The sequence below is a fragment of the Cephus cinctus genome, unplaced genomic scaffold, assembly GCF_000341935.2.
Source record: "Cephus cinctus unplaced genomic scaffold, Ccin1 Ccin1_scaffold1043, whole genome shotgun sequence".
Lineage (NCBI taxonomy): Eukaryota > Metazoa > Arthropoda > Insecta > Hymenoptera > Cephidae > Cephus > Cephus cinctus.
The window spans coordinates 473,608-487,441 of NW_014333574.1; the positions used below are offsets into that span (position 1 = coordinate 473,608).

Here is a 13,834-nt window from a genome sequence, read left to right on the forward strand (position 1 = left end):
GCATGCTCGCTCGGAACTTCTTCGATTCTTCCCACACGCTGGACCCTACTCTTTGACAAAACTCGTGGAGAGAGAGAGTAGGATAGTGAGTAGCGTGCCAGTCAGACGGGCTGACAACTACATAGGTGACAATCGAGTCTGAAAAGAAGACGGCGGCGTGGTAGCCGAGTAGTCTAAAACTCAGACGAAAAGACGTTAAATCGCGCAGTCGCGCGCAAATCCGATAGTGGGAGGGAGGTTTTCGGTGCGAGCTGGTAGTTCGCGAGCGAGATGTTCTTTCTACAGAGATCTATATTGTGAGTACAAATTTTTATTTATAATAAGTGTATAAAGTGTGTGTATACTACTTAAAGGTGAATCCATGAGACTTTGTTTAGACCCCTTTGCTAATTTCGAACCTTGCTGCATGAAAACTCACGTAACCTCCCATTGCCGCAATGCAGGGCTCGAAATAGGAATACCAGACCCCGATCGATACGAGGCCAACCTGAGCTACAGTTTTGTGGGACGTTGCCAAACTCATGATCCATTTTGGCATTTCTGTCATCCTGGCTCAATACCCTCGAAAACCTAGGACAACCTATCCTTCAGCTTTTTTTTACCTACTTTCATCTATGCTTTGTCCAGCCATGGTTTCTTTCTGACAGTTTCTAAATGCTTGACGTCACAAAATCGTTGTCATAATTTTACTCTACTCATCGAATGCCTGATTTAACAGTTGAAAAACTGTACTTTATTCATAGTAGCTCGTAATCAGAATATTATTTTATTCGTTCTGTTTCTTTTTGTTACTTCCTCGTTAACCACTGACAGTAGTGTCTTCATTTATAATGCTTCTGTAATAATTTCATTATCATACGTAAGATACACATCGATTACTTTTATTGATATGACAGGTCCGTTTCACTATGCATTACGTAAAAATTACTCACTGCTTCTCTTTGCTTCGCATTACTCACTATTTCTAATATTATTGATTCGGTCAGTGGAGTACAGTTATGAAATATATTACATTATCACATGTTCTGGAGGTGAGAATTGTCCGTTTCTCGTCTTGTATTATTTTTCATAGCCCAAAAATTAGGCACGAGCTCGGCAACCCGCGTACGTCATACGTTATTTGATCAATATCAATATATACATACGTGAAACCACGTGCCAGTTGACATATCTCAAACGTTAAATAATCAATTGTTGTAGACCTTTAATCATCACAATCGCATAAAATATGTAAAAATGTGTCTACCACATTTATCATCATATAAAAAACAGTCATAGATGCGCTAGTGAGTGAAAATTTCTGACAGTTCTTTTATTTAATAATCAACAATAAATCGCGCATGATTTTTACAATCGAAGCAACTACTCGTGTACCCTCTAGAAATAAATAATTTTCTGAGGTATTTCGGCTTTTCATTAACATTTTTAACTCTGTTGTACCATATACGTGTTATCTTATCACACTCAGAATCAATTGATAACTAAATTTAATAAAAAGATTTATTTTAAAATTCGGCACAGTATTATATTCGATTAACTCGTCATTCTTACACAAATATATAATGAAACATCATCTGCAATACTTAAACTTGACAGACGTGGAAATATCGATTTCCGTTATTATCATAAAATGTATGTTTCTGACATATCCAGTGATTAAATCAATCAGTAATCCATCCATCCTTGGATCAATCAGCAATATGCCCAACGTGTCAGTAGATAAAATCGAGGATACCACTCTTTGAATGTCTCATCTAGGATCCTGATGAAACCTAATATCAGTCTGTGAGAAAATACAACTGATACTGAATCTTCGATAAGAATGTTATATCCCTTTCAAGGTTAGCAGCTGATAAAATTAGTATCTAACAAAAAAAGTCCAATAATAAGATGCACATCAAAAATATATAATTGACAATAATAATATAAGCCTCGCGATAGCTCAATATAGATTGTAAATGTTCAATATGAAATCTAACGAATGGCAGATGGTTTTTTTTAATATCTATGGCAATGTTATCTTTTCGATTAGTTCTGCTCATTATTTTCCTTATCTTTCTGAAAGTAATTTCACAAAATCAATGTCACCTGTCCATATAGCATACGACAGTGATTTTAGAAAAAATTTTCACGATACGTTTGAACAGTAATATATTTGTATCTCTACGTATGCACAAGTGAATTAAAAATAACTAGGAATGTCAATTCTAAAAATATATCGTATAGCAGTGCTTATCGGTATTTTGAAAACAATCGATACGACATTATTGATTTTTGTGTTGAAAACAAAACGTCATTGCGTAAGTGTCAAGTTGCACAATTCCATTAAGTTTAATAATCAACAGGCACATGAGTCTCAAGTATACCGGGACACAGTAGCCGCTGATTAAATATTTTTCATGCAAAATTTTCTTATCTCAGTCGATATAGCGAATAACAATGTACACAACTTCCGGTTTGACAAAAAAAAGAATATATGCAAAATCATTTTTAACATCTGCAATATGAACTCAGATACTTGGAGACGTTTGATAATGATTTTCAATAATTAATACTTTAATTATGCATAATGATTTATACTGTAATAATTATTTGTATAATCAACAGCTGACTCACCTTATAGAATGAATGGAGGTCATTTCATAGTATATATACTTGTATATCTATATACCCATAATACGTCACGCTCATCAAATCGCTCAAAGGGAATGAGGAAATTGCAATGAACAAGGCTAATCCGCACTCCACGATGATCCTGTCCTCATAATCATCGACTGGGGAGCAAGAATCATTAGTATCGATTAAACGACACCCATGACATAACCCTGGCAATCAGTCGCCATGCCGATGACCATCGAAGCACAAAGCGTCCGGCTTAAGTAAATCGCAGCGTTGAAAATCGATGCATGAATTCGAAAAAAAAGTCAAGAAAAATAATCCTTGAAGAATTAACCTTGATCTCCCCATGGTCCCGTACCATTGTCACTTGGTCTCGTAACAGTTGGTATCATTTCTTTTGTAATTCCTTTTTAACATCTTTTTTATCAATTATTAAACGTGCCGTTATTAGTTTTAGGCTCTGTCATCGTTTTCACGTCAGTCAGTGTACTTCAGCTGTCACGTCCAAGAAACTGAGGAAATTAAAGAAAAATTCATGCATGACAACTACATAAGATTGGCCGTCTTTTCATTTTTTTTTTTGTGACTGGCATTCTGCCATCGATGCAAGAATAGACTGTCCTGCCTTCGCGCACCAGCGAACCTCAAGTGCATTGCGTAAACTGTAAAAACTAATGTCAAGGAAACGAATTGTGAACGCTGTCGAGTTCTAGCTACCTGAACATTTGGGACCAGCTGAGAGACGACGTGCCTCGATTCGGTCTCTGTACCAAAATAGAATGAATGTCAGCCTGGCTTACTTAGCGGTTTTATTCGTCTTCGTATTTCGCGCAGCCATTGTGAATAAAGCGTAAATTCTTATTAGGATCGTATATTATGTAAAAGTCGATGATACGGTATAGTCATTGTATTGTGATGTAGTTAACCTTGTGATAAGGAACACGTTAAATTGTCGAGTTATTAATCTTTATGTGGCGAATGAGAACGGCAATAACTGTTGTAACCGTGAAAGAAAGTTTTTGTAGGAACAAAATTGTCTTAAATCTATTTGACGTAGCTGTATTCACGGTATATATGTAATTTGCGTATAGTCGATCATTAATTATCTCTTTATCAAGGCACATCATTGATTTTCCAACTTCAATGTTGCTTATAAAGTTCGGTATCTCTGCTTGATATCGTCAAGGTTGGAAATCATTTGCGGTTATAAAATAATACATGATTGTAATACGTTCAAGTTCAGTAATTCGAAGCTCTCGTGATATTCGAGCACGTAGCGACAAATTGGTTAGCGTTGGCAGTTGGCGAACTTTCGATGTCTCTTAAATGTAATTATAAAATCGGTTCGTCAACCGTAGTATCAAGAAAGATCACGTGACAAGTGAGGTTAATGCCTTGACCGAGCGAGTATACAGTTAAATGAGTAAATCCAAAGTCAAGAAATTATTTTTTCAATGACTAATACACTGGGAGTGTACTTCTTCTCAATGTTCCTATGGCGATCAGCAATCGAGTGCTTGGTTAGAGTCACGAATTCACATGTGATGTCACATGAGTATATGGTTAGGTGTGTAAATAAAACTTCACTGAATTCGCGGTACTTACACATTTTTACAGCGTTGTCAAGTTCTTCGTATGGGATCGTTTTTCATATGTGGATGTGTAATCTAACGCGGTGGCGCGCCCAAGGTCTATTTATTTATGCTGCTAGTTATGGACAATGTCGAAATGTATTTTTATTTTTATTGGTGGTTAAATGACGTAAATATGATAATTGCATATAATGAAACTTGAGTGACTAGAGCTATGTAGCTGCTACTGGTTTTCACTGACTCGATTGTTCCCGGAATTAATAATGGCCACCCACGAGGGCCATTTATAATCCATTTGATGAAAACGTGTGTACTGGGGAATTCTCACGCACGTATGCACGTGCGTTTGCTACTAGCAATTCAGGCGAATGACGTAGACGTTATCTATTGTTGTCACTGAAAATTGTTTTTGTGAAGTAATCGCTGGTACACTGGTTATAAAATGATATTTGAAACTATGAATAAATTTTGATCAACTATTTTATTAAATTGTGAAGATAGTAGAGAGTTTCCATGGAGATCGATAATTTTTAATTAATCTTATGACTCATAATTTGTAGACTTACTAAATTATAGCCTGTGGGTTGTTAATATTGTTCGTGAGACATAATTATTTTTTTGGACAATTGTCAAGCTTTATCAAAGAAACTTTTATGACTATTTGAAAATGCTGTTTGTTAATTCTTTTTATTGGTTTTGGAGCTACCGTTTATCTTTATGCTGTCTGTCCTTGGTTTTCATTGTACTATATAACAGAGTCTAGAATCATAAATACAGTAACGCAATGATGACTATGATCCATGAAGCGTGAAACAAATACTCGATATTCCGATATGGGAACTGATCGATATTCATGGCGTTATTAGCATCGTCGTTTGTTTCTCTTGAAAGCAGAGGAAAAGTTGATAACCTTTTTTTACAATTTTACGTGTATCCACAATGAGCAGGTATAATAGAGAATACGTGGGAGGTTACCTGAAACAAAAAATTATAGAATTATTCATTTAAATATCCAACTAACGAGCAAAAATTGAAACTATGCATGTGAATTATTGTAATCGTAGCTTTTGTCATTAATTGTGTTCATCACGTGAACTGGATCCTTAATAAGCTAAGGGAATTTCTTGTCCACAGGCCATCCTGCAGCAGGAATGGAGCCGGGACCTGGGCGCGGACGCTACCTCCTTCACATCCTGCATTCAAGGACATTCAGCAAAGGGAGATTCATGAAATAGCCGGTGACGTAGTACCCATTAATATGGTTAAGGGTATCGGTCATCTCAGAGATCCACGACTGAACAAGGTCTGCCTAATCCACTGGTACCAATTGATGAATCTATTATACAAATTGAATGTGCTCCAATGCCTAATGCACTATTTTTTGCAGGGTCTGGCCTTTACGTTACATGAACGGATCTCCCTTGGAATTCATGGGCTTCAACCACCTAGATTTAAGACGCAAGAGGAACAGCTGGCTCTCTGCAAAGCATCCGTCATGAAATACACAGAAGATCTGAACCGATATCTCTACCTCGTGGAACTTCAGGTAACACGTGTCTGCCAAAACCAAAAAAAAAAAAAGTACAAAGTTTCCTTCGACACGTTAACGTGACGCGACTCGGGAAACGCAAGCGAATACGTATCGTTAGGTAACTGGATTGTTCGACGGCAGGAAAGAAACGAACGGTTGTTCTTCCGTCTGCTGAGCGAGAACATCGAGCAAATGATGCCGATCGTCTACACGCCCACAGTAGGACTTGCCTGTCAGAAGTTCGGTGTCATCTATCGAAGGCCGCGTGGTCTCTTTATTACCATATACGACAAGGGCCACATTTATGAAATCCTTAATAATTGGTTAGTACCCACGAAAGATCCACTGTGAAATCGAAAAAGTAGCTACCACTCTACCTTGCGTTTTCCTATACCACACTCGCAAGGCCGGAACAAGCTGTACGTGCCATCTGTGTGACGGATGGTGAACGTATTTTGGGTCTCGGCGATCTTGGAGCTTGCGGCATGGGAATTCCTGTTGGGAAACTGGCCCTTTACACTGCTTTAGCTGGCATTAAGCCTCATCAGTGTTTACCAATTACTATTGATGTTGGTACCAACAACGAGACACTCAGGAACGACCCACATTACATTGGTTTGAACAAGCCTAGGAGTCAGGGTGCTGAGTACGATGAGCTTATCGATGAGTTCATGGCTGCCTGTGTCAAGAAATATGGGCAGAATGTTCTTATCCAAGTAAGATTTTAATTAAGTTTTTACTATTATAGGAAGGATTTATTTATGTGGTTAGGCTGTGGGAGTGTGTATAATGATTTTGATACCTTTATGCTTCTAGTTCGAAGACTTTGGAAATCACAATGCTTTCCGTTTTCTTGATAAGTATCGTGACAAATACTGTACTTTTAATGATGATATTCAAGGTACTGCTGCTGTCGCTGTAGCAGGTATCCTTGCTTCTAAGAGAATCACTAAGAGGAAAATGTCCGATAATAAGTTTGTCTTCTTGGGAGCTGGAGAAGTATGTGCTCTATAAAAATAATTTCTATTACCTCTTTGTTCATGTATTTTACGTTTAATATCCTTTTATTTTAAAAATAGGCTGCTATTGGAATAGCAGATCTCTGTGTTAAAGCATTGGAAGCTGATGGCTGTACCGAACAACAGGCAAGAGATAATATCTGGATGATGGATATCGATGGTCTCCTTGTAAAGAATCGTCCAGAAGGTCATTTAGAAGGTCACAAAGTCTGGTACGCAAAGGATCACAAAGTCATGAAGAATCTTATCGATGTTGTCAGAGAAATAAAGCCTACAGTGCTGATTGGTAAGTCTCCCTCGACACTTCAATAATCAGTGATTTCTTTCTAAAGTCAAAATATTCCTACAGGAGCATCAGCAGCTGCAGGAGCTTTCACACCGGAAGTTCTGAAGGAGATGGCAAAGAACAACGAAAGACCTTTGATCTTTGCTTTGAGTAATCCTACAAGCAAGGCTGAATGTACTGCCCAACAGGCATACGATCACACCGACGTAAATTGAATGATTTTGTCCTTAAAGCTAATCAAAATAATATCTCCTCTTTTAATGTCATCAATCATATACCTTCAGGGCAGATGTATCTTCTCATCCGGTTCCCCGTTCGGCGACGTTCATTATAATGGAAAAACGTTTAGACCAGGACAAGGAAATAACGCATACATCTTCCCGGGTATCGCGTTAGGCGTTATCGGTACCGGTTGCCACCATATCACTGAAGAACTCTTCCTGATATCAGCCCAGGCTGTTGCAGATCATGTTATGGATGAAGATCTTGATCGCGGTAGTGTGTATCCGCCACTGAACATTATTCGCGAATGCTCCATCGACATCGCCTGCAGAATCGCCGATTATGCTTACAAACAAAGTAAGTTAATGGCGTCTGCCTGATATACATAATTTGAATTCGAGCCAGGATGTAATTTGACACAGTTTCATCGAAGTTTTTCTTCATCCTCTTGACATCCTGATTCATGACTCTTTCGACAGATGGCTTAGCCAGCGAGTATCCGGAGCCAAAGGACAAAAGGCAGTTTATCATGAGCAAAATGTATGATGCTAATTATGGCAGTCCACTGCCAAATCTCTATGATTGGCCAGGCGATTCTGCGAAGCCTCGTGTTCTTCCAGAACAGTAAGTAAAACTCATCGTTGAATATGATTCCCTTATACTATTAGAACTTATGTTTTTTGATTAGTGGGACGTTGGTACATTAAGTAGGCGCGTTTTTACGTTATTTTAATTGTAACTACGATTAGATCATCAGCAGTATTAGAGATTGTATCATTGCTTAGATTCTAATTCGATAATGGTATTTATGGGGCCTTCTATGTTCTTTTTCTTTTTTTTTTTTTCTTTTGGTTAATCATTTATGCACGTCAGTCGATTCCTGTTACACGACTGTCATTGCATTGCAGACATATTATTAGCAGAACACAGACAGCATGCCATTCTTTAGCATTTCTTTCGTTAGCAAGTTATCGCTTTCTTAAAAATTCTCATTCCTTATGCAACACTTATTTTCGTTATTTCAATTGAATGTCCTCCTCGTCACACGTTGCTCCATGCTACCAATGTTCCACGATGACGTCATCCCTTCATCCCATTACTCAATTACTTATAATACTATTAATTCCCGCAATTCGTACAAACGGGACGCTATTTGCAAGGTTTGCCGTGTACGAATAAAATTATCGCAAAATTGCTCAAGCTTAACTAATCTTTTTTCAGAACCACTTTACGAATCCGTCATGATTTGAAACACCTGTAATGAAATTCACCGGCTGGTAATCCCTTTAGTATAATTCTTACACTTAACGATAGGTGTTTCGCCATACAAAATTCATTGGCAAATACAGTCGCGATTGAGATTCGCGATCAATTAGATATAAGAAATTCATCTCTGACTGTGCTTCTAATTTATATAAAGATTATTCGCGGCTCATAAGTAGCGGGAATAATACGTATTACAGAGTACGAAATCACCTATTCATACGTAGTCGATGGATTCGAGCGTTTAGATAAGAAGAAAGAAAAAGAGTATAAAAGAATAATTTATATTTTTCATATCTTATACCATGTGGCAAAATTGTTAAAGTGCTTTTAAGTACAAATTGATTGCTTCGATTTTACTTGACACTTGCAAGAGAATAGGCTAAAGGCTAATAACAGGAACCGAACCTGTGCAACAGGGAATATTTTATCGTACAAAATTTTCATTGTCAATTATTTCTCTACGCATTAACGGATTTTATCCGTAAGCGCGAAGTTTGGCCTTCACAGGTATTTCAAATTACGACAATGCTTTGGCGGTGTCTACCATTTCTACAAGACATTGCGCTTCCACTGTTCAGGCTATTCGACAGGGTAGCGAGGCGCCTTCTGACAGGTCTATACTACACCCATGGAATATCCTAAATACTATATCCTATCCAACAAAAGTAAACTTAAAACTTCAAAAATTAATATATCCAGTTGAAACAATCCTAAACTCCAGAAACATGGTATTACATGCATGCTTTGTCCCAACCCACGTAATACTTTACTTTGCAATATTTTCTATAAATATTATTGATTATTTTTATCTGTTTCTTTTCTATCTTTTTTTTTTATTAGAAGCCTCTACCATAAATAATGCGTATATTTCAAATGATCCATTGAGAAAGAATTTTTAATTTGAGGAACACGTATAATATTAAATTATTTTAAAGTGTAAACCAATTTGTGAGTTTTCCTCGAAAATGATATATCGACAATCATTGCTAAATTAATAATGAAATCCCCGGGTCTTGCATGCAACAGGGTAATGTTTGAGAACTCATTAAGATAAACCACATAATTTATATAACTCGTTTGAAATGTCTATCGTTTCAAGTGCGAAACAAGTTTGACAATTTAATGTTATGACGGTCTGGCCAAAAAATCAATTTTCGAACAAGATTCTAAAGAATCTTTCAAAAATATAAAAATCTGTTACACTTCTTCTATAAACGTGAAGTTTTTAATTGAAAACAATTCAATTAACCGTCTTACAATTAGTCAGACCGTCAACAATAACAATGTTATAGAGTTATCACTAACCGTGTTCTTCTCCCAACAGATTATTACGTGTTGGCGATTCTAAAAGACAAGACGACCACTCACGCACACGTTAATTAGACTAAATTCGTGGGTTGAAAATTGCAATGTTTGGGGAAAAAAGAGATAATACGATTAAGCCACGCGATAGAAATAAATATCTAGCTACAATGTAAGTCTTATCAAGATCGCGTATCGATACTGTACTTATTTATTGTTAATTTAAAGTACTGCCTATGTAATTTCATCCAAATGAGCTGAATCGTGCGAGCCTGGTGCTCCGCCTCATATATATACACACACACACACACACACGTGTTATATAATTTAATGATAGTCGTAATGCTAAAAGATACGATTAATTAATTTATTTTCAAAATCTACATCCATCACGTTCTTCATCCATTCGCAGGACTGCATACAGTACGAGTTGCAATTAATGATTGTGCATAAAGATCGAGCATTTACCCTAAAATGTATCATATTTCGGCAACGTTTATTATCATATTATTTATGAAAGGAAAGTTATATAGGGTACGTAGAGAGTTTAATGTATTATTTGGCATTATTCCTCGCAAAATCATTTTAGGACTTTTAGAATGACTCGGTATCTAGAAAAAGAATGAATTATTGTGCCCTGTTCATAGAAACTACACGAACAGTATGAACAACGTATTATTTTCTATAAATGTTATTTGGTAAATGCGACGAAGGGTTGGCAGTTTGTCATTGGAGTATTGTAACAGCAGTATTTTTTGTACGTATTGTCGAAGCGCATCCCTGTACTGTAGTAAGTAAAGTGATATCAAAACACAAACTGTACTGAAAAATCTATCAAATTGTTCCTATTATCTAATCAAATAATAAGGAATAACCGAACACATCGAATTGACTTGAATTTACTGCCATGTCAGACACGATGAAAGGTTTCACTTACTTTTTTTCTTTGAAATGCAGTACAGATCGATTGATCGTGTTAATATCGGTACGCCATATGAAAGTACGTGGAATGTCACCGAATACAGTTCGTTGATTAGAAAGTTTGTTGCTAAACTTCTAAATAAATGTTATACCGTTCAAAATGAATATTGAACATAATTTACTGAGGTTTGATTTATTGAGAATTCCTATTCCATTCCTTCTCGATATTGTATTTATTGCTTTAACATCTTGCGATGGTTAATAAGAGCTGGCGGTGGCTTTTTATGGTGAGTTTCGTGATGACTGGTAATATAGTTTAAATCGATAACAAATGGATACACCAATTTTCTGAACATTGTGTATTTCGTTAAACAAAGCTTTATGAACGTAATATTCTCAGCTATGTACAGAAATATAAAAACACTTGAGACGCACGCCGTGATCACATTCTTTCATTCTTCAACTTTCTGATTGAACTAGCGTAAATTATTAACTACCGATGCAGCAACGTGGCATTTTCATACCGAGCGAAAGCGCTGCACTGTACCTTAATATAAGTTTAATTGAACAATCTGTATGATTTTCAATATACAATTGTCGACTGTAAAGTTCTCATGATCGATGCAAATACTTTGAACCATTTCACAGATAACACAGGAACCATTTAATTTTAGTGTTTATTAGGCACTGTCATCAGAAATATTATTTGGATCAAAGTCTATATCATCTTCATCATCTTCATCATCCAAGTCCAAGTCATCCAGGTGTTGAAATAAACTCTCATCAACCTTTACAGGATCACCTATCGAAGTTAAAAATAATGTAAGCTGTGGAAGGACAATCACAGGAATAAAGCTAACTAACACATACCATCCTCCAAGAATTTGAGATCAGATTGATCCAATGTTTTATCTGTCATAAAGAGTTCTCTCCCCGTTAATTTCTTTCCTTCTTTCTCTGCTATTTCTCTCCGCTTTGTGTGACCCATCTGCTCATCAAACTTCTCTTTCCAACTTAAAAATGTTTCTACTGTAACCCTTGTGCCTTCGAATCTTTTCTGTAATGGAATAATATATATTTAAGCAGACTATGCACATAATATATGCAATGCTATAAAATAATGGTAGTAGGTTTACCAATTCTGCTTCTTCTTCTTCTCTCAATTTACGTGCAGCTTTCTCTTCTCTTTGTAATTTTACTCTGTCCCATTGTACATTTAGCCACTCCTGAGCTGCGCTAACCAATGTGAATACCATAACCATGCCTAAGTTTTCATTAATTTGTTCAGCAAGATGATCCTTTAATTTTTTCTCATCACCTTCTTCGAAATTCTCTTGTTCCTCTATGAATATATTTAGAGGTTCATCAGGATATTTAGATGTATACACAAATTCCAATCTACAAGCCAGACCATTTATAGTTTCTGGTTCGTACTCCTCTGATTTTATTGGTATTGCAAATTTATGGAATGGCTCTGTTGTTAAGACTGCAAAGGAATAATAAAACATTTATTCAAATAGACTAAATAATTAAAATATTATAACATAAAACTGCTTTTACAGGATGATAATTGACATGTCACATTTTCAAAATAACATTATAACAATGGGTCTACAAAAAAGATTTTAAAAAATTGAATTAGTATGCGGAAGTGCTTAGTTCTCCACAAAATTCAAATAAAAAAAATATGAAACCATGTGTTACACTAATGCGAAATGAACATTTGCATAAAATATAAAGGTTATGTCAAAATTAAATTAATAGTTGTACTAACTTTCTAATTCTCCACAGTATATCGACTCGAGAGCTTCAATCTCATTATTTTGCTCCTCTTTGTAATCCATTTTATTTTATAAAAATGTTATTGTTAAAATTTTTCTTTTGCTTACACCTTTGAACAAAACACACCTCCCGTACCTTTAAACTGGTAAATTATAGGTATACAATGCTACCAACGAGTTCTAGGGAAAATACAAAAATTATACAAAATTATAGAACTTATAACACTCATGACTGTCATTTCCTGTCAATTTTACCAGAGATGAGTGGGGAGATGCACAACGCTTCGGTTTTAGACGATACTAAAAACATGGCGCTAAATCGTAACGGCGAGTCCGGGAGTAGGATTTTGTGATCATCGCCTCCGTCGATAATGCATGTCCTGTTGTAGCCGAGCTGAACGTGATCACGAACGCATAGGCAGGCAGGCAGAGGCAAACGGGTATAGCAGGCAGAGGTTCTCCACAACTTACCGCTGGTTCCCAGAGCAACCCTTAGAACGCGGCCGCTCACCAGATATTGCCAAAATATTTCTTTTTGTAATCTTAAATTCGAGTGCCCAGTGTAAGCTCGATAAGATTTAATAAGACAAAAGCCAGCACCTGATGCTTGCTTGCGTTAAGGAGTGCAGCGATGCGGTGCTAGATTCCAGCATTGTTTAACAATAGTTCCAGGCAGAACTATGGTCCCAACATTGACAATTAGAAAGAACTATTCCGGAACTGTTTGAAACACAACCTGAAAACAACACTGAAAGCCAGCTCCTTATGCATACCTGCACTGAAACATATGGTGCGACTAGTATCCTTAATAGGTATTTTAACGATGTTACGTAGCAGAACTATTGTTAAAACCTATCAGGAACTGTAGAACTCCTCGAGAACTATTGAAAAAGCCTATTATTGAATCATTTTTATTTAGACTAAAGATTGAATCATTTCAAAAAAGTTATAGGTAGTATAGTTACAGGTGGTAGAAAAAGTGTATTAATCCGTATGTGTGCGAGAGAGACGCACTTAGAGCCCTGCTGTGCTAATGAAACGTAGGCTTTAGGAGCATTACAGGGTGCGTCAACGATATCCTGAAATGCGAAGAATTGCCGCGCACCGATCAGCCTGCATCGTTACTCCAGAGCATCGTTGACGAACCCTGTACGAGTTGTAATTGACAAACCTGTCGTAGGGGGGCATCGCTTTTGCCAAGGAGTACTCGAGCGGGGGGGAGGGGGTACTCAGTGGTATACAAAGAATGTATTATTGTTTCAGAGGTCAGTCTTTCGAGAGCCGTTCTCTTGGAA

General features: G+C 36.7%; 2 protein-coding genes and 1 long non-coding RNA gene across 6 annotated transcripts; 2 read left to right on the plus strand and 1 right to left on the minus strand.

The window, feature by feature from the left end:
- The first annotated feature begins 19 nt into the window (after positions 1-19).
- Positions 20-10,939, plus strand: LOC107271866 (NADP-dependent malic enzyme). Of its 3 annotated transcripts, none has more exons than XM_015748375.2 (11): positions 20-296; positions 5,346-5,514; positions 5,599-5,757; positions 5,884-6,065; positions 6,149-6,458; positions 6,559-6,741; positions 6,822-7,047; positions 7,111-7,253; positions 7,332-7,626; positions 7,749-7,893; positions 8,491-10,939. In XM_015748375.2, exons 1-11 carry the CDS (start codon positions 271-273, stop codon positions 8,528-8,530), a joined length of 1,878 nt encoding a protein of 625 aa, XP_015603861.1. In that variant the 5' UTR covers positions 20-270; the 3' UTR covers positions 8,531-10,939. The 3 variants fall into 3 exon arrangements, with proteins under 3 accessions (XP_015603861.1, XP_015603860.1, XP_024944848.1); XM_015748374.2 differs by having other exon boundaries at positions 9,860-10,939; XM_025089080.1 differs by having other exon boundaries at positions 10,250-10,939.
- On the plus strand, positions 1,827-4,235 carry LOC112494962. The gene is made up of 3 exons (XR_003061003.1): positions 1,827-1,841; positions 2,608-3,000; positions 3,071-4,235. It is a non-coding gene; the product is annotated as an uncharacterized LOC112494962 (long non-coding RNA).
- Positions 10,940-11,102: 163 nt separating the features above from the next.
- LOC107271867 (RWD domain-containing protein 1) lies at positions 11,103-12,872 on the minus strand. 2 transcript variants are annotated; one of them, XM_015748378.2, is made up of 5 exons: positions 12,795-12,872; positions 12,533-12,719; positions 11,895-12,244; positions 11,629-11,815; positions 11,103-11,560 (listed from the first exon to the last, which is right to left on the minus strand). In XM_015748378.2, the coding sequence occupies exons 2-5, from the start codon at positions 12,600-12,602 to the stop codon at positions 11,439-11,441; spliced, it is 729 nt and encodes a 242-aa protein (XP_015603864.1). In that variant the 5' UTR covers positions 12,603-12,719; positions 12,795-12,872; the 3' UTR covers positions 11,103-11,438. The 2 variants fall into 2 exon arrangements, with proteins under 2 accessions (XP_015603864.1, XP_015603863.1); XM_015748377.2 differs by having other exon boundaries at positions 12,533-12,827.
- Between the last annotated feature and the right edge of the window lie 962 nt (positions 12,873-13,834).

Bases quoted from the DNA above. Each gene is read 5' to 3' on its own strand.
- LOC107271867 (XM_015748378.2), bottom strand. From the start codon at position 12,602: ATGGATTACAAAGAGGAGCAAAATAATGAGATTGAAGCTCTCGAGTCG. The intron at 11,816-11,894 runs GTAAACCTACTA...ATTCCATTACAG, and splicing joins AAGAAGAAGAAGCAGAATTG to AAAAGATTCGAAGGCACAAG. The intron at 11,561-11,628 runs GTATGTGTTAGT...TAACTTCGATAG, and splicing joins TCTCAAATTCTTGGAGGATG to GTGATCCTGTAAAGGTTGAT.
- LOC107271866 (XM_015748374.2), top strand. From the start codon at position 271: ATGTTCTTTCTACAGAGATCTATATT. The intron at 5,758-5,883 runs GTAACACGTGTC...GTTCGACGGCAG, and splicing joins TCTACCTCGTGGAACTTCAG to GAAAGAAACGAACGGTTGTT. The intron at 6,459-6,558 runs GTAAGATTTTAA...TTATGCTTCTAG, and splicing joins GGCAGAATGTTCTTATCCAA to TTCGAAGACTTTGGAAATCA.